At 40.9% G+C, this 20,356-nt stretch overlaps 1 protein-coding gene across 1 annotated transcript; it reads right to left on the reverse strand.

Annotated features, from left to right (window-relative positions):
- Nucleotides 1-1,944: 1,944 nt before the first annotated feature.
- On the reverse strand, nucleotides 1,945-14,160 carry MMADHC (metabolism of cobalamin associated D). The gene is made up of 7 exons (XM_035566101.2): nucleotides 13,872-14,160; nucleotides 11,474-11,618; nucleotides 11,024-11,241; nucleotides 8,448-8,553; nucleotides 7,668-7,798; nucleotides 5,701-5,787; nucleotides 1,945-4,320 (listed from the first exon to the last, which is right to left on the reverse strand). The coding sequence occupies exons 1-7, from the start codon at nucleotides 13,878-13,880 to the stop codon at nucleotides 4,126-4,128; spliced, it is 891 nt and encodes a 296-aa protein (XP_035421994.1). The 5' UTR covers nucleotides 13,881-14,160; the 3' UTR covers nucleotides 1,945-4,125.
- Between the last annotated feature and the right edge of the window lie 6,196 nt (nucleotides 14,161-20,356).

A 20,356-nucleotide genomic window follows, 5' to 3' on the forward strand; every position in this document is an offset into this window, starting at 1 on the left:
CATGTATCTGTGAAAATCATTTCCATGCCTATTTTGAACCATCAGCCTTCCTGTTTCTTTCAGTCCAGGAGGCAAACTGCCCGGAGAGCTGCTCTGCTGCTGAGAGTAGAGCTGAGGAAAAAGAGCCTGGGCAGAAGCTCTCAGAGCCAAACGCGCTCACAGACCGAGTTCTCTGCACGTTGCTGTGACAAAGCAGCTTACATCCTGCAGCCTTACCTTTCTGGAGCTGTCTAAAGTTACAGCTGTGCTTCCCTGCAGGTTTATGAACCAGGGTGTCGCTCGTTGAATGACGCTGCAATTAGCAAGAAAGGGCAACGAGCCTGCAGACAAGATAGCACGTCAAAGAAAAGGGGCCTTCTCCTGCAGGAGACACATTTGACCTTGCGGATTATTATTTTTTTTTTTTCCCCAGCCAGCTGGCTGCTGGTGGAAGGAGAATAACAGTTCTTCACTGTTTAAGCTCTTATAAACAAGAGTCGTTTGATTACCTGGCTTATTTTAACTATGCTCTACAAATGTATGCACATGGGCCATGAGTCTGATTGCCAATTTTGAGGCTGCTGAGTACAAAAGAAGTGATCCTTAATAAAAGGAGGCTTTAAAAAGAGCTGAGCACAAGGCAAGCAGTGCAATGATTTCGCTATTACATTTCAGCTCTACATCACCACTAACAGGATTTTTACTCCCTCCCTCCATGTGACAGGACTATACAGAGGTAATTTTAAACTCAGAGAACAACCGGTTTCTTTGCTCTCTCACAAATAAGCTAGTTGAGCACGAAGCTAAGTTCTGAAGCGTGCATTGTTACATGAGGATTTATCAGGAATAAATGAATGGTATCAGTGGTTGAGTAGAAGATTTTGAATTCACTATAGCTCTATACACAATCCTCAATCTGCTAAAATACTATCGACCCGTCCAACCCACCACAGAATCATCCAGGGTTATTTGGGTAACAGCACGACTCCTACAATCAGCTCTTATTGTAGCACAGTGAACTTGGAACATTCACAGCACTGACAACAGTTTGTGTGTTCCGTTTACTGAAAGCAGAAATTTCTTTGGTACTTGCTACTTCCACATTTCTACCCGAGCCCAGGTAACAGCCTCCGCTGAGTCTCAACTTCAGGAGCCTTCAGGTGGAAAGAGAAAGATCCTCATCACAGGATCACTTCTGCAGGAAACTGATCACTTCGTCTGAAAAGAACTGAAGACGTCGAGATATTTCCCTGCGCTCATTCAACTGACCAAGCATCATCATAATTCAGTCTGAGCTCAGATGCGTAGCGAGGGCTTTCGTCTTCCACAGGACAGAAACCCATCTCCGTCCAACTGCGAACCGGCCATTTCTCTCGGTATCTTGTCCTGGGTTCAACTTTTAGCCTGGTTAAAAATTTAGTTTTGAAATTTAAAATTAAAATCCTGTTCCTGCTACTGTCCTCAGTAGCGATGCCATCAGCTGTTTAGGACTACAACTCTGTAACTTCTCTCTTCACCTTTACTAGGAATTCTTTGAAAAAATTCTTTGAAAAGACCTTTAGCTCAGTTCCTCTTATCTTAAGGCCCCTAAGTGACAAATACTTCATCTCTAACGTTTCTTTAGCCTTTTGACTAATATGAATGATTTCTAGACTTGCAGCCTTTTAATTATATTCACTACGTATACTGATGTGCTTGCAAATCTAACTACACAGTCACAGTACTGCTCTTCTGATGCTCAGCATCACTTTTTTTTTAAATGAACTCATTCATTTTCTAGTAAATATGCCAAGCTTTTAGAAACTAATAGCCTCTCCAAATTAAGAACTTCCCCCAGAACATTAATCTTTGCTGAAGAGACAGATGTGACCTTACATGCAGCATCTCTTTTCATGTTTATTTCTTCAGCATAGAACGGAACTCATTTTGTAACACTGATTTTTTTTTTTAATTATCAGAAATACATTTAATCACACTGCATTCAAGAACTTTTATTTCATAACAGCAAGTTAATATACATTATAGCTCTTCTGCTGTGAAGGAAGTAGAACGGGAACAGTTCTAGCCTCTTTTGAGAGTTTCAACAAACTTGTAAGTACAAGAAAATGTTATTTAGAAAAATACCCCAAAATGCTTCTTAGAAAAATACCCCAAGATGCTACTTCCCCTCGAATTCTGGCATGAAGCACTAGTAACAGCGATGTCAAGGCAAAAACTCCCAATGTCTTCAGCGAGATTTTTGCCTTGGGTTAGAACAATTTGAAAAGACACTGTTAAAAAATTATTTTTTTTTTTTAGTTCATACCCCGTGAAGTATCATGCTGGAAAACTACTGTCCCAAGTTTAATTTGGATAGCTGCCTGAAAGTCCACCCCGCTTTATAAAACATAGGAAAGGCAAGTACAGCAAAGCTGCTTTAGGAAAAAAAAAGAGACAGTATCGAAAGCCTTTGAGATAGCTAAAATATATGTAAACCAGTTCACAGAATTTATTTTTCTAATATTTATTTCTCTACAGTTGTGTACACCTAGACACTAACCCTCTTTTTATCAAATGAGGTAATTGGCATTCTGCAAAACAATTGTGTTCCAATTGGTTTTGTACGCAGAAGACACTCTGTAGCTTCTTGAGTATTTTTTCGTCCTTTTGACAAGAATGAGATCAAAGAACAAAGAAACTTGTGCTCTGGAAATGCGGCAGATGCCACAAAAAGCAATAAACAATCTTGCCTCAACAACCATACACTTGGAATGTGTGCAGGCCAGAGCCAAAAGTGATGACAAGATGGCAAGACAAGCCCTGAACGGCTAGCCTAGCTATAGTGAATTAGAGAAGGCAGCACTCACTTCTCCAGCAGCGTCTTCCTCAACTGCACCTCTGTGACCTGGCGATCATTAACAAGGAAATATACAGGCACTTGTAAAAGGGTCTGGTTCCAAACCCATTAGAGCCAACAAAAAAAACCTTGGTGGTAACTGGCTTAGGTGCTGAGTAGGGAATAGAAATAGCATACAAACCTAGAACAAATTTTAAATCTGTAATTGTTAATATTGGAAAAAGAAGTGAAAATCCCTAGCTACTTGAAAGGATGCTAAACCTCTCAAAGCAGCTTCTTGGCAGTCGTTATCCAGACAAAAGTTGCATTAAGTTTTGTCTGAGTCAAGACTGAAGGATTCCCATTGTTGCATAAACTGGCACAGCTACAGCTGTGGTATATTACCAAACGGCCCTAAGAAGTGACTGCAGTGACATTAAAATCTAGTTAGCTAGTCTCTGTAGAGAAGCAGCTGAATTTTTGGAATTTTAGATACCCTTAATTTTCCTCACTACTCTTTCTGGTGTAACTTCAATTGACTTGATTGTTTCTATGCCACCTAAAGATATTTTAATCTTCCCCTTGAAATATCTTTACAATTGATGAAAATTAAAGTAACTCATCATAATTGCCCTTTACTCAGGCATTTCAAAATTCCACAGAGACAAATCTCAATTGCATCCAAGAAAAAACAATGATGATATCCAAGCATTGCCCTATTACCTTTTTTCCATATCTATGTATTTAATGACCTATAAAAGTTACAAAAGTAACTCTAAATTACATTTACATATATAACACTGATAAAATAAAATCCCAAGCAACATGAAGACAAAAAACTTTAAGAGATGACTGATTCTAGAGTAACTTATGACTTTTTACAGTCTCAGGATGTAGCAACCATGTCAACACTTCCCTCCTAAAGTATAACTTGTACAATTTTTGCCACTTATTGCAGTAAGTGGTGAAATTCCCAGGAAATTGAGCGGTATCAGGGTTTTTTAATGCAAAGAACACAGATTTGTCAGATATCAAAAGTCAGAACAGTTGATAATACTAAGAGAGGCTATGCGGATAGCTATATATGCATTCAAGTTAGTTTAAATTCATTCAGGATGAAGGAAACTCACAGCTTAAAATTCATGTGTCACATATAGGTATCTGATAAAATGTTGTCAAATAATATTCTAAGTCACATGTGATGAGCAAATATTCATGACTAAAATAAATAACAGATACTTTATTATCTAGGAATACTTCAGATTGTGGTATTCCTGACAATGCTTGTACAGAATCATCAAGTCAGAAGACGAGTGAAACCCTGACAGTTCCTAGTTTCCACTCAGTTTTCTCATGATAGGGCTGTCAGGTTCAGCGTTGGTGAAGATACTTCCTACGACGACGTGAGTACCCCAGATGTTATGACGAATAACTTTGCAGCAGCCGAGATCATCAACGGAGAATCCAAAGTGGCGGTAGCGTTCATCTGTTTCAAACAGTGTGTTGTTTGTGTAAGGTCCAAAAAACTAGGTGGAAAGAGAGAATTTCACATAGTATTTCCAAGAACATTCCAGACTATAAGGGTTAACAGCCCAGTAACAACACATTCAAGCTTTAAAAATGTCACTATTACCCCTTTTCAAAACAAAGCCTAAGCCCAACAGTACCAGCTACATTTGTTGGCAGAAATTTTATGAAGATTTGTTTGTGTGATCTACATGCAGAGCACCTCTGACTGTACTGGTAGCCCATATTTAGAGGTTTCCCCTTACTGCTGACAGAGGTCTGAGGGTGTATCGGCATGTCTGAATGTCCAATCAATCACGCATAAAAAAATAAATTAAATGCCTTGAAAAAGTAGAAGAATTTTTAAAAAAACATTTAGGACAGAAACCTCCTGTAAAATAGCAAAATTAAGATGTATCTTTTCAATGAGCCCCCTAAAAAGAAAATGCTTTCAATAGTAAAATGTTATATAACAATAACAGAAAACTTATTTCAGTTGCTTTACCTCAGAAGAGGAAGCTTCTGACAAAAGCCTACTGCTGCTGAGCAGGTTATGGGTAAGGATGTTGCTACTGAACTGGAGCCCAAAGACATTATCTTACTTTTATTAACCTGTCACTATTCTTTAAATGCATGGAATTCCCAGGGAAGCTTTTAAGTACTATAAACACCTTCAACGGCTTGTTTAGCTTATAAACAATCCCTGTTAAACCTATTTGCCTCTGATGACACAATAAATCACGGCCTTTCATGGTATTTTTAAGTAAAAACCCCACTAAAATGAGCTTTGCCATGATTACGTTTAACTATGATATGGTTTTAACGATTCGTTCTCAGACAAAAATGCATGTGAACACATGTTTTAATAGAAATCCTCAGTGCTGTCTTGTAAATTTTAAGCCACTGTTGCATTTTACAGATGTCTTGGTAAGAAACTGTCAACTCTCCAGAGAACTGGAGTAATCTGGCAGTGAATGCCAATGCTGTTTAAACAGTACAAGCCATTCATTTTTTCTGCTTAACAAATAATTAACTAGCGCAAAGAGGTTTTTTAAAAAGCACCCATCTAGACAGATAGGTGTATAGACTACCAAAAGACCTTTGGAGGGCACAAGGCATCAACCATGTTATGATGAAGAATTTTTAGGCATCAAATTTCTAGTTACCTAAAATTCAACTTCATTGCTGAACGATGTTCTCAGAAGTGCCAACTGCAACAACAGCTGACACAGCGTACGAAGTGGCTGGGGGCCACTACCCTACCTTCTAAATTTAGGAAAGGGATTATCCTGTGGTAACAGCTTTGGATCAGTAAGAAAAAGTTGGATTTAACCCATATAGAAGAATACAAATACCACTGCTTGTTAGGACAACAGGGTTCCGCACAGCACGTAACTTACAGCCAGTCCTGAGGATGGATCAATGAAGTCCGCCCAATAGCCTTCAGAACAGATTGCATAGCAAATTTCCTTGGCACCATTAATGAACTTAAAGGGAAGAAAAAAAAGATATTAAAACTTCTTTTTGGAAAATATAAATAGATCGGAATGCATATAAAATTTTCCAAAAGTACCTTTCCGTAAATCTAAGACTTATCTGTTTTCCAGACAACAACAACAACAAAATCAGATTTAAAGCCGACGTCCCAACATGGCACAAGAAAATTACATGACCTACAGATGACATAGCACATTTCTGCACAGATAAATAAGTGAGAACAGGAGATCTCAGTTATGTGTTTTTAATCGTGTAGATCGGCAGTTTTCAGCCTACATTAGGAAGGTAACAGGAATTCACAGAAAACTCCTGAAGAAGTCTGCAAATGTGAATGAGAACCTTCCCCCCCAAAAAGCTTGAGATAGGCATTGATTCTAAAACCATCTATGCACTGAATTGATGTAGCTCCCTTGAAACATGAAGGAATTGCCCTACTCTCATGAAAAAGAAAACTAACTTCACATTAAGTTTACACTCTATTTACTTTCAATTAGATAAAATTGGACTGTTTTCAGGAATTAGCGTCCTGAGCAGTTCGAGGTACAAAGATTATTATGTTTATTACGACGGTAAGGCTGAATGGTCCCAAATAAGGGAATTTTATCCTTTACAGCAGTCAGTTCTGTATTTTGAAGTTTGCTGGCTCTGAAGATCAACTATCTTCCAACTCTGAGCCACAAATGTAAGCAAGCCATCTGAAGGCATCATTTAAGGCATTACATTTCTGGTACAACACTGAATCAAAAGATGCAGTGTAACAGCTCCACAGCAACCTCTTAGAGTGATATTAATAAATGCTTTAGATTAACCACTGTAAACACTTAGATTGACTGTAAATAACCCTCACTACTTCAGCACAAGCCTCTCACATTAAATTAGTATTTTTAATGTTACTTCTAACCATTTATGAAGCAAACAAACGGACCATTTTCTGGTGAGTTTGCTGTTAGTAACCTTTAGGCTGGGAGGTTACAGCTAACATCCTAACACCCCTACAATGACTATATTAGACTTGACAGGGAGGTGCACAAGGAAGAAAGATGCCAATTAACATATAATTAGACCAGATTACAATGCCAAAGACCAACAGACCATAAATAATTCAAAGAGAAGAACACACTAAAACGAAGGGAATTTTAATTTATGTGTAATTTTCATGTTGATCCTTTAGACTGCTTCTTCCTTTTTTGTGGTGACCCTTACACTGCTTTATACAGACCACGTCTGCACTTTCCAAGGTTGAAAAGGACAGTAGCAGACTTATTTTCAAACATAAATCTGACCCTCACTGCACAGATGATAATCCCATAGGATAATTTTTACTGATTTTAGAAAAACTACTATACATAAAGCCGTTGTATTTTAAGGTATGAAGAAAAACCCACCAGCAGTGGTGAACATCGACACCTGCTGGAGCAGTCAAAACTATGAAGAATGAGAAAAAGCTATTTTCGGAGAGACCTCTAGTGGCAAGAGAGGACAGAGCGCACAAGGCTGGTTAGCATGCAGTTATCACTGATACCCAGATCATATCTGTTATCAGAGGGTGAGGATGCACTCACTGACAGAGCACATGCTGGAATTTCAATTACATCACAGAAAAACACAGAGCAACAAAATCCTACAAAACAAATTGTACTGAAGGTGAGATAAGGCAAGAAAATACTTGCTGCCCTTTAGATGCAACAGGAGAACAGCCTTTAATAAAAATGACAAAGCTGGAAAAAGTTGTCTCCATTTCGTCAGAAAGAGAACACAGCACTAGCTCAAACATGCAATACAGAATATTACTGCCAGAACTAGAAATGGTCTGAATATACAAATCAGATTGATCACCAAAGATAAGCTGATGCTCACGTCAGCTACTTACGTTTTCTAAGAGCATTTCTCTCTCATCTTCTACTTCTTGACTCCATGCAGTCATATCATTTTTAGTCTTCTGGGTAACTGTTAACACCGTTAAACGGCTGGCATTCACTTCTGGAAACATTAACTCGAAGTCTAAAGAAAAGGAAACCAGCAGTTTATGATCTCTCTTACTTTATTTAGGACTTTTCAGTTTTAGACAAATTATCAACCCTACTTTTAAGCTTTCGTTTCATTTAAATAGGAGATGTGTGTTTTTCACCTCAGATGTGCAAACAGCACGCTGTTTTGATGCTGACATTGTTTTTGCGGTCATGCACATTGGTAAGGCCCTGTTAAAGGTCACTTATTAAAGTTTTCACTTGAATTTAATTTCACTCATTATCTTTTAGAACAGAAAGAAAAATACAAAACCAGTGCCTTCAGGAGTAATATGATTTCAATTCACTCTTTTACTAAGAAGTAGTGCCAAAACACTTGATTTTGTCACAACTTGGTTTTTAGGTAATGAATCATTTCCAAAGTTTCTTGGCCCTGTAGAAGCAGGCAGAAGTCACTCCCCAACCCAGCTGATCTTAAATTTACTGGCACTGAATTTTATATGAAATGCAAAGTATTGTCAACAGCAAAATTTCAGTCTTCGTTTTATAATGTTTTTCTTTTGTAAAATACTGACCTTAGATTACCTTATTCCATTATACATTCTGCCAATTTTACCAGAGCCTTTATTTACATATTTTGCTTTTTTAAAAAACACCTTTTTACCTGTCAAAAAAATACATACCTTTTTGTAACAGTTCAGGACAAGCTTGTACTGCACATTCTACCTTTGCATTTTCAAAGTATGTTTCAGCGTTATTTATTTGCTGTTTCTGTGGAACATCAGCACCCTGAGAAAAATGAAAATTTTAACTTTCCTATTAATACACAACAGGAATAACAATGCACACCAGAGTGTAATTTTGCAACGCTATGTCCACTGATACACCCAAGTAGTTTCGCAGAAAGTTGGTTTGCTGTGACTTAAAGCTTGTTTTTCAAATACTGAAATTAGAACAGATACATATAACCTATTACTTAAACAGAAATTTAAACTTTAACTGTGTTATCCAAAGGCTTAACCAATAGAGAATTTTTGAAAAACACCCCTTTGAAATAATGGCCTGACAGTATTCAATCCAACGACAACTGATAGATTACAGACATACACACGTTCCCTAAACTGGAATAAAACAGCTCTATAGCTCTGAACTGCCAGTAATTTCAGCTTTAGCAGCCTAAAAATCAGCAGCATTTTCCAATAAAACTATTTTTATTCTCTACAGTTTAGTTCTACAGTTTCTTAAAAAACAAACAAACAAAAAAAAACCACAGAGATTCTTGCATGTATGTTACAAATCCAGCACTGTTAAGTCAGATGTATAACATCTAAGCTTACAATGTTACAGTGTCCTTAACAGGGAAGTTAAAACAGCTGCCTCCTTTGGCATATCAACTGCTAGGTAACATTGGCACAGAATGCCTAAATACAGCTTTTCTAACTTTAACTTTGCCATAATTTACAAGGAGTTTCTCTTAAGACTGAAATTACAATGTAGAGTACATTGTGTCCTATCTAACACACATTTGTATCTCCAAGTTCTCCCTAGAGAAAACTATTACACTGAACGCAAAGCAAAGTTTGCATTTCTGTTCTAGAATTTAAAATCAAGAGTAGTAGCAAAAAAAAAAAAAAACAAACACAAAAATCATGTAGACAAACAACAGACATTAACTGCACTTTCAGTACATGTTTCCACATGTACCTTGCATTATACCTGCAGAAGTCAGCTCAGCTGGTACTTTAAGCCTCCCAAATCATGCAGCGATGCTGGTGCACCCTTCCTGTTCTTCCTAATCACAGGATGCTTCTCTTACTAAGAAAGGTACGGCGATGGTTGACTCTGATTTGTCTGCCGTTCCCATTCCATCCAGCTAATATCCACCTACACAGTACATCCACTTACCACGCATGCCATCAGCAAGTGACGATGGCCATCTTCCTAAGATGAACACCACGTCTCATACTAATGACCTGGTAGGTTCATTTATTCTGCTCGCATCAGCTAATTTATCACTCTGAGGTGCAGAGAGGCCAGAGGGGTTTGCCATTCCTCTGCCTGCTTCAAGAAGAGGTGCCTGAGCTTCAGCGGCACTGAGCTATTCTCCTACTTGCTGCAGGAACATGTGGCATCAGCTAATACGAGGGCCTCCTGCCATCGCCCAAATCTGGGTCTTCTCCAGAAGTGACCAGTTTAGAGTTTTCACTAGCTAAATGCTGTCCATGGATTCCTGAACAGCACTAGTATTAAACAGAGCTGATTCTCGTTAACTGCCCTCTGAGTACCAGTCGCAACCCCCCCCTCTGCTCTTTCCAGTTTCTCCATTCAATTTGGAGCAGCAGCAGCTGCACTGAGAGCTTTATTATACAAGCAATCTTTCTAGAAAGCAGATGTGCATTCAGCACACCTGGTTTGCATTAAAGACAAGACTAGTACTTTTTTTCGTCTTTTGACCAAAGTTATGATCCACAAAAGCTGAAAACAATTCTGTGAGCTCACCAGAAACTTGTTTTCTAAACACTTTGGAATACAATATTACATTTACGAAAAACACTACACAGGATTTTTACAGCAGAGATTTATTAGCTGACTTCTGATGTCTGAGCATGTCACAAACTCAGAGACAGGAAAGTTGAATCAGCAGCTAGTAGCAATAAACATTTGTTGAAACACTCTGATCATGCAAGTCAAGCTAGCAATTAGCAAGCTGCCTGTTGTTAATAAAGCATCTGACTCCCTGCAAGTTCTGTAATTGCCAAAATGCATTCTCATTTTGAGACGTGAGGTTGAGCTGTGCTGGTCTGCTTCTCACATCTGAATTCAGTGGTAGTCAGAACTAAACAGGCAGGTCTAAGGACACTGCCCAAACTATGCAAGCCCAGATCCATTAAATGAAATGTTGAAGTTAAGAAACTACCAGTCCTATTTGATAAGAGGTGTTGGGACTTGTTAAACAGTACATTTTGAACCTGAAGTTTTCTTTTCACACATCTATATAAGTCATTACTAAAATACTATTTCACTAAGCACTACTTAGACATACAGTTAAAAAGAAAAAAAGAAGTATTTCAGGGTTTGTTTTTCCTAAAAGAAAAAAAAATCAGCCAGGTTCTATGCAATCTCCCCCTCACCCTACCTGACACTCATCTTTAAACACCATCTAGATCATCATCATTATCTTTTTTTCAGGCGGAAGAGAGAATAATTACATTTCTTCCGGGCAAGAAGTATCAGCCTCACAGAGGAAGCCTGTTCTTACCTGAAATTCATTTATGTATTGTGCCATTACAAATTCATGCCTTTCACTTGGTGAAGGCTCTGCTAATATATCAGGCAGAGGTTTTGAAACTTGGCTTTTCTTCTGAGAAGCAGTCCCATTTAGGTGACAGTCAAACCCAATATTACCAGGCAACTGGAATCTCTGGTCTTGAGGACCAAATGGACCCATTACTTCATCTGGCCATACAGTTCTTGGACCTGTAAAAGTCAAGGCCTTGCTTTAGTCATCACATTATTTAACTAGAAAAAAAAAAGACAAAAAACCTCTCCCATTCAAATATCTGTATTTCATCACAATCATATATAACCAAGGCAACCACAACACAGAAGTGTCCTGCAAAAAAACACACTTCAGAATTCCCAGTTTTATATGGGGTGGACAGTTCTGACAGTACATGAATTCAAAGAAAATGAATTTGCTTTTTCTTACATAAATCAGGAGGTGTAGCAGCAACATGAGGCTCATCTGAGCCAGAGGAACCTGCTGTAGAAAAAGCCTTGGGATTTACAACTCTTTTGACTAAGGAATAAAACCCTGGTAGGTAGGTGACCAATCTTGCTCTGTTACAGAGCACCTGAGAAGACAAAAACAAAAGCAAGTATTATATACTGCTAGCAAAATTACTAGTTTAAGTACAGTTTTGTAGATCACAAGAGAAAACCTCACTCCACAATTAAAACTGTAATTTATCATCACTTATTTTTGTAAAATCAGTATTTAAGAACACATTATTATCATTTTTACATTAGTAATAGTATTCTAAGTAAAGGAAAAGCCTTAAAAGCACTTAGTGATAGGCCTCCTCACTTTAGGAAAATAAAACTTAAAAGTTTAAATAGTACCACTGAGACCCCGTAACCTAAATTACGTTATACATGTGAAAAAATTATGCATTGTTTCCATGATTACCACAATTCAATCATGTCATTCATTATCAGAAATACTGTTAAGTGCTGATATCCAAAACCTCTGCCCTAAAACTAGCCCGAACACTAGTTAACCTGTAGTCCCACTTCCTGGAAGACTTTAGGGAGACACAGGAGAGCACCCCTACAGATACATCTTGCAGCTTTCATCTAGAAGCACACATACATATGTGCATATACACTTTTCTTCACCAGCAGAGTATGCATACCAACAGCTCTGAGCCATACAGGGGGACATGCATACCAAAACAGGTGGGTATGGTAATTTCTGCTTCTGTATTTTGCTCTTGAAATCCATAAATATTTAACATGTGCAAAACTTCAGCTAGTACAACCAACGTTATTTAGATTTGCAAACTCAGCACATTCACATATTTATAAACAAGTACTGCAAACAGATCAGATCAGTACCCTGGGCAAGCTGCCAATAAGCCACAAAACCTTTATGAACACTACGGTCTCGGAATACACCAGAAAATCTGCTTCACGCCACAGAACTCTACTGTCAACATAACTTTCAATTGCTGAAGATGACTCCATCAGAAGCTGATTCAGCCACGCAGCAAACGATGCAATGCTATCTCCCTGAGCATGCAAATGGTCTCAGCAAAGGGCTCCAAAGAGCTACTGGCTCCTCACCACAAGGATTAACTCTGAAGCCTGATGATGGCGTGCATCTCGAACAGCAGCACGAGCAACTGTCACTGATCTTTTTTTTTTTCCCCCCCCCCAAAAAAAAGAAAACATCCAGGTCACCCAATTAAACAGAATGGTATAATCTATTTTTTATGCTTTAAAAACAGACGGATTACTTTCATGACACAGTTCCACACACGTAACAAAAGTAACCCATCATACACCCAAAAGGTAAAGCATAATTTAAGAGATCTTAAATCTACAAAACATACATTTCTGGAAAACATAACCCCTCCCCGCTATAGTCAATGTGTTTTCATAAAACTTCATTTCCCAACGAGAGAAAGAAATTATTTTGAGAAACTGAAACAATGGGTTCTTCCTTAAATACTGTATTCTTGATCATATAGGAGTTTATCCATGTGTTTACCACTAAGTATGTAACCAAAAACCTTATATTTCCAAAAAAGTAAGAAAACTGTACTACTCACACATTTAGATAAAGACTCTATTCAAACTATCAGGATCTAAGCCAATAAATACCTGCTTCCTCCATACTACCTCTACACAAACGTACAGTGTTTGATACATCTTACTAACATCACGATAACTCAAACACGTTAACACACAATTAATTTACTAACATTATCAGGTTTTTACAGTTAAGGTCTTAAGCTGTCTAGGTCTAAAACAGCAGGTTTAAAAGATTCGTGTAACAAAAACAAACCCTGCTGATTCCACTTGAACCTTTTCCCTACCATGTAAAAGCACTACTGAAATAAGTTATTGTGAAACAATCGCATATATTAAAGTATACACATATTAAAGTATACAGGAATAATTATCGATGACACATAATCACAAGAGATACACTTTTTCCTTATCAGCAGGTTCATTTAAAGTGGAGAAGTTACCATTATTTATCGATACGTTGATTTAGCTCACTACTGCAAATATTTACATACCTGGCGTCACCCCAGTAAAAAATCCCGCTGAGACCAAAGAACATTCCCGTCTCGGTGACAAAACAAACTAGATCAGTAAAGTATGTTTTATGTTTCAGTCTGAAAGCACCCCAGTGAACTTAAAGGCTTCACCTTAACACATGACACGCTTCGGGCGCTTACAGAGGAGAAGGATGACACTCCCGACGACCTCTTCCAGAGAATTTTTCTTTTTTTTTTTTTTTAAAGGCTGCTTTAAAGGGGGGGAGGAAGACGGGGGCGCCCCCGTTCCGCCCTCAGCCGCCGAGGGGGGTTGCTCACCTTGGCCATCGCCGCCGCCCGGCTGCCCCGACCCCCGGCCCGGCTCCCCCTGCAAGAGAAGCGAACGCAGCGGCCCTGAGGCGCCCGGCCCGGCCCCGCTCCCCCCTCGGGGCCGCCCCCCGCTGCCCTGACAGCGGCCTCCCGCGGCGACGCCCGCTCGTCCCAGGCACACGGCGGCGGGGACCGAGGGGGACCGAGGGGGACCGGAGACCGAGAGGGGCCAGGAACCGCCCAGCTCCGCTCCGCTCTTCCTACAAAATGGCGGCCGCCGCCGCCCCGCGGAGCTCCCCCTCAGCAGCCTCCCCGCCCGCCGCCAGGCCCGGCGAGTTGCTCCGCCGGCACGTCGATCAGATTGCTTGGGGCCGGCCGGGGCGGTGGCGGCGGGGCTCTCCTCAGGGCGGCCGCCGCCACGTTGTCCCCTCAGAGCCCGCCGCCTTTCTCTGCCTCCCTCCCGCCCGGTGGGCTGCGGCCGCCACCAATCTCGGGCACCCCTGGGCGCAGCGCCCTGCCGTGGGGTCCCTCACGGGCCGGGGGAGCCGGGGCCGGCTGCGGGGGGCGGCGCAGTGCCCGCCCGGAGCGCCAGGGGTCAGCAGCGCAGCGTGCTGCCGCCCCGGCCCCGAGCCGTGCGCTCGGAGGGCCGTTAAGCGTGGCAGAGGGAGAGGCGGTGTTACCGGGGGGAATAAACCGGGAGGCTTCCATCTCCCCACAGGCCGTTAGGTGCCTTAAAAGTCAGTTAGAACTGGGAGCAAAAATGCCATTTCTGCTGACAAAACAAGTCCTCGAAGGACGATCCGTAGCTTCCTTTAATAACTTCAATAAACCTTCCTTCAACAGACCAAAGTTTGTGTTTATTTTTTCCCTCACTTCAACTTTGTGAACTGCCTTTTCTCCCTAGTCCTAGGTTTTTGGGATCTGCAGTGGCATGAGCTTGCAAGCAAGTCTTCACTTAAAATAAACTTTTACATTACAAACCGTATTTGTGCTGAGGTAATTCCCTGGTTTAAAGTCTTAATTTTTTATTTATGTACTTGCTGCTACATGAAATTAATTAACTGCAGAAGTTACTAGCACATACTGGCAGCCCTGCAGTGCAACAAGCTGTGCTTGGGGTCACGGCCTTGTTGCTCCCAGAGAAAAACAGAAACTCAGAGGTAGTTAATATTTATTATTTCATGCCTACTGACTATATGTATTCTATTCGGTAGGTAAATCGCTATCCACAGAATGTGTGTTGAACATAAACACGACATTAGTGTGGCTCAGTTAGGGTGCTGATCCCAAAGCCATCTCTACACACATTACAAAAGCCTATGTTCTCTCTTCATTCACAGAATCAGGCTGGTTTTCTTTCACATCTTCAAAATGTTTTATACTTTCACAGCTCTATGACCTTGGTTCAAATTGGCATCCTTTCCTTTTTAAGTCTCACCTGGAACATGCAGTGTTTGTCCTCTCTGGCCTGAGATGTGTCTGTAAGAAGGATCATCTTAGGTCCTTCTTTTTAATCTTTTTCCTTTCCTTTTTTTTTTTTTTTTCCCATGCTTATTCCACATCCAAACACTTTGTCCATCATACCATATCTACCAGTTGGAGTTGGACGCAATGATCCAATGGGTCCCTTCCAACTTGGGATATTCTATGATCCTATACCAACTCCACAATTGCTTGTATGCTGCGTCTTTCCAGCTTTTCTAAGAAAGCTCTAATGCTCAATTTTCTAATTTGGAGGCTGGAATAGCCTTCCAGAGGCACCGTACTGAACAACCTCATTGTCTTTGTCTACAAGTTCACTCTGTTTTGTTTGCCTAGCACGGCGATCACCCTCTGTGTCTTACCTTCTCGTAAATCTTGGCAAGAATGGAAAGGGGAAAGGAGAAAGCTTTGTAGCTAGCTTAAGACTCAGCATTTTGTTTTCAGGTAGCTTTTTTATCCCTTTTCCAATAATGTGATTTAATTTAGATCATGAGTTCTTTGAGGCAAAAACCTCCCTACTTGCATACGCGGAAACTGCTGTGCATACTAATGGAACAATTTAAATGCTAAATTAAAAATGTCAGGGGAGATGTGCCCCAAACCAAATCTTTAAAGCTAGTATAAAAGAGCTGTATTGCTGTTTGCTTCTGCAGTAGAGGGGAAACACACAAGCCAGGTTGGAATACTAGGATTAAGATCCTTCTTTCTTATTTTTTGCCACTTCTTTGCTGTCTGTTCAAAGCAGTGATGTTGGTTAAGGAAAGAAAAATGTAATCTCTTGCCTTCAAAATAAAAAAGATTGGGTGTTCAAATCCCTCAGTGAATGTGCAGCTTAATTTACTTTCATTATAAAACATATTTCTGGGCAATTTTGATTTTGCTTTGCTGCTGGGTTGTTGGTGTAAACCAATTCTAAAGGTTGGAATACATAAATAATAAAAATAACGAAATTATTTTCGATGTTGATAGTAATAATATTCAGCCCTACAATGTTCTTACTTCAATAAATTTCTGCTAATTTTATTAGGAGCAAGACAAAATTCTTGTATTCAGTTCTAAACAATATGATACATTAGATAAATGCAATGTCACAATTTTCATTTTTGGATTTTTTTCATGAGAACATTTGCTCACTAGTGCTTGCTACTCAACTATTTTATTAATTTAATGCTAGCACACTTAGTTCTCATTTGCTTTTAAATTAAATATTCATGTTGAATCTCAACTTCAGTAAAAAAAGGCTAGAGAAATGCAACTTTAACTCTTTGCAGAATGCAATTTATTTCCTTTAATAGGAAAGTACTCTGGATTACATTCAGTCTATATTGACTTGTCCTTAAGCAATCCCAATTTATCCTCTCTCCAGGGTTAGCACTTCAAGATACTCAAATCAATCAATGAGTTATCAACCCCTGAAGTTTGTGGCCTGAATTCATAAACATTAATTTCAATAAAGTTTCTACCTCTATTCAAAGGAGACTGCAAAATCAAATGATCCAATTACAGATTTATCAAATATTAATCATTAAAATCTTCCAGATCTTTCTGATGCCAACATTCTTCTCCCCTGATGTCGGGAAAGTAATTAGCAGCTGGCTTTGATTAAATTCTTCCCTCAGAGATCACTTTCTCAGTTTGGGAGAGAGAAAGGAATACACACGGGATGGTGTGTAATTCCTCATTTAAAAATCTTTCCTGGAAAATACGTGTAGGTTCAGTTAACTGAAATTATACTTTCCATGAAGACAGAAGAAACTCGGTCTCTGTCCAGGAACCTGTAGTGATTTTAACGTTGAAACCCGCAGTGCACAACCTGGCTGTCCCCGTTGAGTTACTGGATGCTCTTTTTCCTTACCAGGCGCCTGTCTGGTGTCAGTGGCTTCCTCTCAGCGGTTCGAACAGGATGCAGCGCAGGAAGGAGTCTGAGCAGCTGCAGCAGCACCAGAGCAGGAGGGACGTAGAGGGGAGCCTTCCCATGCACCACTCCCCTCTGCCCCGAATCCCAGCTCCAAGCCCCAGTTGCTGTTCTCCTTCAGCATCTCCAGACTTGCTGGATTCCTTGGTCTGCAAGCAGAGGAGTCAGAGATGCCTCTGAAAAGCAGTTTTGGTGCCTAAGACAAGCAAAGGTGAATCTTCAGCCCTTCCCCACTCTGCTCTTCCAGGGGCCCAGAGAAGCAATGGAAACATCATGCTTGGAGATTTTCAGAACTCAATGGGACGAGGCCCTGGGGTTGGACTGAAGACCTCCAGACATCCAGAATGGAAATATGTCTTTCCCTGTCATCAGGTGCTTCTGTTTTCGTGAAGATCAACAGTCTCTTCTCACACAAACATCAAATGCTCCTGGGCACCTACGATGTGGTGTCTTCAGTATCTGCTCAGTGCCATGGTACCCCTGCCATCACCTGCTTACTTGGGTAATGAGTGGTGGTCCTGGATTTCTGTCTTGCTCAGCACAGCTTGCCTGTCTGCTGAGGACGTCTTACTCTTTCTGAAGTGTGTATGTTGCTATATAAAGCCCAGCTGCGAGGACATTCTTGTGTTCTCTTCAGTTTTTGGAGGAACAAGACCGTAATGAAAACCTCTTTGTTTTCATCTTTATTCATTAGCTGAGAAGTAAAATATTTTTAAGCCTGTCTAAATAGAGGCTTTTGGATTTTTTCCATAAGCATTGAAGTTGCAGCCTTTGCTTGTTTTCCTAAAGCCAGGGTTTCCTCTGTAATGTAGGTCTTTGCTGCTTATATGGCCCGACTTACCTTGCGGTTAATTGGGTGTAATTCATCTGAAGACGGTGGAGTTGTACCTGATCAGGAGGGTGGCGGTGTTTCATTTGTAGGTGCTTATCTTAATACTGCAGAAGCTTGTTAAGTGGTCATAAAAATAATGAGATATCCTTTATTCCTATTGTACTCATAAGAAACTTCAAAACGCATTTTAAAGTATCTCCATTTCTGTGCAATGACGGATGGTGCTGGCGCTTGCAATTTACCTAATGGCATCCATTAAACTTCATTAGGACTTTGTTGAACCACAGTTCAGGTCACCGATGTTGATTTTTGATCTCTGAAACCTGCTCACAGCGAATCGGTAACTGAGCACACCAGCAGCCAGCCCAGCCTCGTTCATTCCCTCGCCATTCCCCGTGGCTCCAGCGTGCTTCAAAAGCGAGGGGAGAGGGCAGGAGGAGGGCCCCCCCGGTGGCCCCGTGACACCGAGGAGTGTCATGGGTCTGACGTGCTGAACTGAGCCCCCTGCTCCTGCTTTTCGAGGTGACAGACTTCAGCCATCCCTTCGCATCGCCTGCGTGTGTCACCACCCCCGTGGAGAGCTTCTAATCTTTAAGCTCTGATTCAGCCACTTTGTTTATTCATTTAATTCCCTGTATTTATTTTTTCTTGAATATACAACTGTGGCTCACCCTTCACTTGCCCTGCTAAGCCTTGTGTTTGAAATGAGGAGTGTCTGTTCCTAAGTGCCAGTGAAATTGTGATGAAGTAGACGGGAAGAAAGGTTTTAACATACTCTTTTTCTAGAAAAGTAAACATCCTCTGGCTATAGGAAGAGTAAACTTCCCCTGGAAATATGTGTGTTTATACGAACAATCTCTTTTCTTCTGGCATTTCCAGATACTAGGCTGGGAGATTTGTTCATTACCGGGAAAACAGACTTTTAAGTAAGTGGTGCAAATGCATGAGATAAGTCTTTGCATGGATTGTTTTCTTTTTGGAAAGACACCCCCAGGATTTATTTGCATGAACCTGAAAGGGATTTCCTCCTTTATCTCTGGGCATTGCTCATTCAGCTCTCCTGCCCGTCTGAATGCATCTCCAAAGAGAACAGACGGAGGAAGTGAGCATTTCCCTAATAAATGACTCGGGTCTAACTCAGCTGGAGCTTAGGGAGCTTTACTGGAAATCTGTATGGCCCAGCAAACCTTTCCCTGTATCTGTAAGCTACCAGCTTCTATTCTGTCCAAAGAGAGAAATTTATCAACCATATGAAACTGGGATGTGCTGCTCCCAGATGTGGCAACCTTCGAACAGGAAACCTGATGTGTGGTTATCTGCATCTGGGGCTGTAAGGTGGGCATGAATTCATCTCAGTTTCTTGTTTTTACTTTCAGTGCTCAGTTGAAGAGGGGAGAAGCTGAGCTTTGAAAGACTTATAACTTGCTTGGTGTGGGTTAACCAGACATTTTTCCTGGGGTGTCAGCATGAGGTTCCTGATGATGTGACGAAGCTGCTCCTGGCTTCAGCCCTCCCCACTCGCATGTGGGGAGCGAGGCATTCCCATCTCCTTTCCCCTGGCTATCACATCCATCACTGGGACATGGAATCCAGCACAGCTGGGCTGCCTGGAAAGCTGGCCCAGGGGATGCCTTCAGGTTGGGTGTTTCAGGAGGTATTTACATTTACATTTGCATTTGCATTTACATTTACACTTACGACTGGGAAGTGCTTCTCCTTCTCTGCATCTGCCTCTCTATGGGGGCAAATAGGGAACGCAGATATCAAATCTTCAGTGCTCAGGCTACCACCGAGGTTGGGTGCCAGAAATAGCCTGCGGTAGCCTTCGTGTAACCTGAATTTGTTCCACAATGAACTTGAAGTTTCGAATCAGGACTACACCAGAGCGCTGCTGTTCTGCTTGCCTGAGGTTCAGCTGTCCAGGTCTTGGACGGGGAGATCTGCAAGGAGGAGGAGGAGGTGGTGGAGCTCTCCTGGTGGGTCTCCTGGTGGGAAATAGAGCAGGCTTGGCAGGCTGGAAGTGCTCCAGGTCCATGGCTGCAGTGGTCCTCAGCCATGCATCTGCCCTGAAAAGTGGTCTTCCAGGCGCTTGGCTCAGGGCCTGCATGCCAGATGTCCTGGGTGGCAGGTGGGGAGACAGGTTCCCATCAGAACTATATCAAAACCGGTGTTTTTATAGGGCATTTCTATTTTGGTAGATCTTTATTTTTCCATCTGGAAAGTGTTCTCTTAGAAAATCCGCAAAGTCAAAATTCATGCTTAAAC

Source organism: Cygnus atratus, chromosome 6 (genome assembly GCF_013377495.2).
Source record: "Cygnus atratus isolate AKBS03 ecotype Queensland, Australia chromosome 6, CAtr_DNAZoo_HiC_assembly, whole genome shotgun sequence".
NCBI lineage: Eukaryota > Metazoa > Chordata > Aves > Anseriformes > Anatidae > Cygnus > Cygnus atratus.

Excerpts from the sequence above, each read along its gene's own strand:
- MMADHC (XM_035566101.2), bottom strand. Across the intron at positions 11,242-11,473 it reads TGCTACACCTCCTGATTTAT|GTCCAAGAACTGTATGGCCA; the intron begins GTAAGAAAAAGC and ends TGACTTTTACAG. Across the intron at positions 8,554-11,023 it reads AATACATAAATGAATTTCAG|GGTGCTGATGTTCCACAGAA; the intron begins GTAAGAACAGGC and ends CATTTTTCTCAG.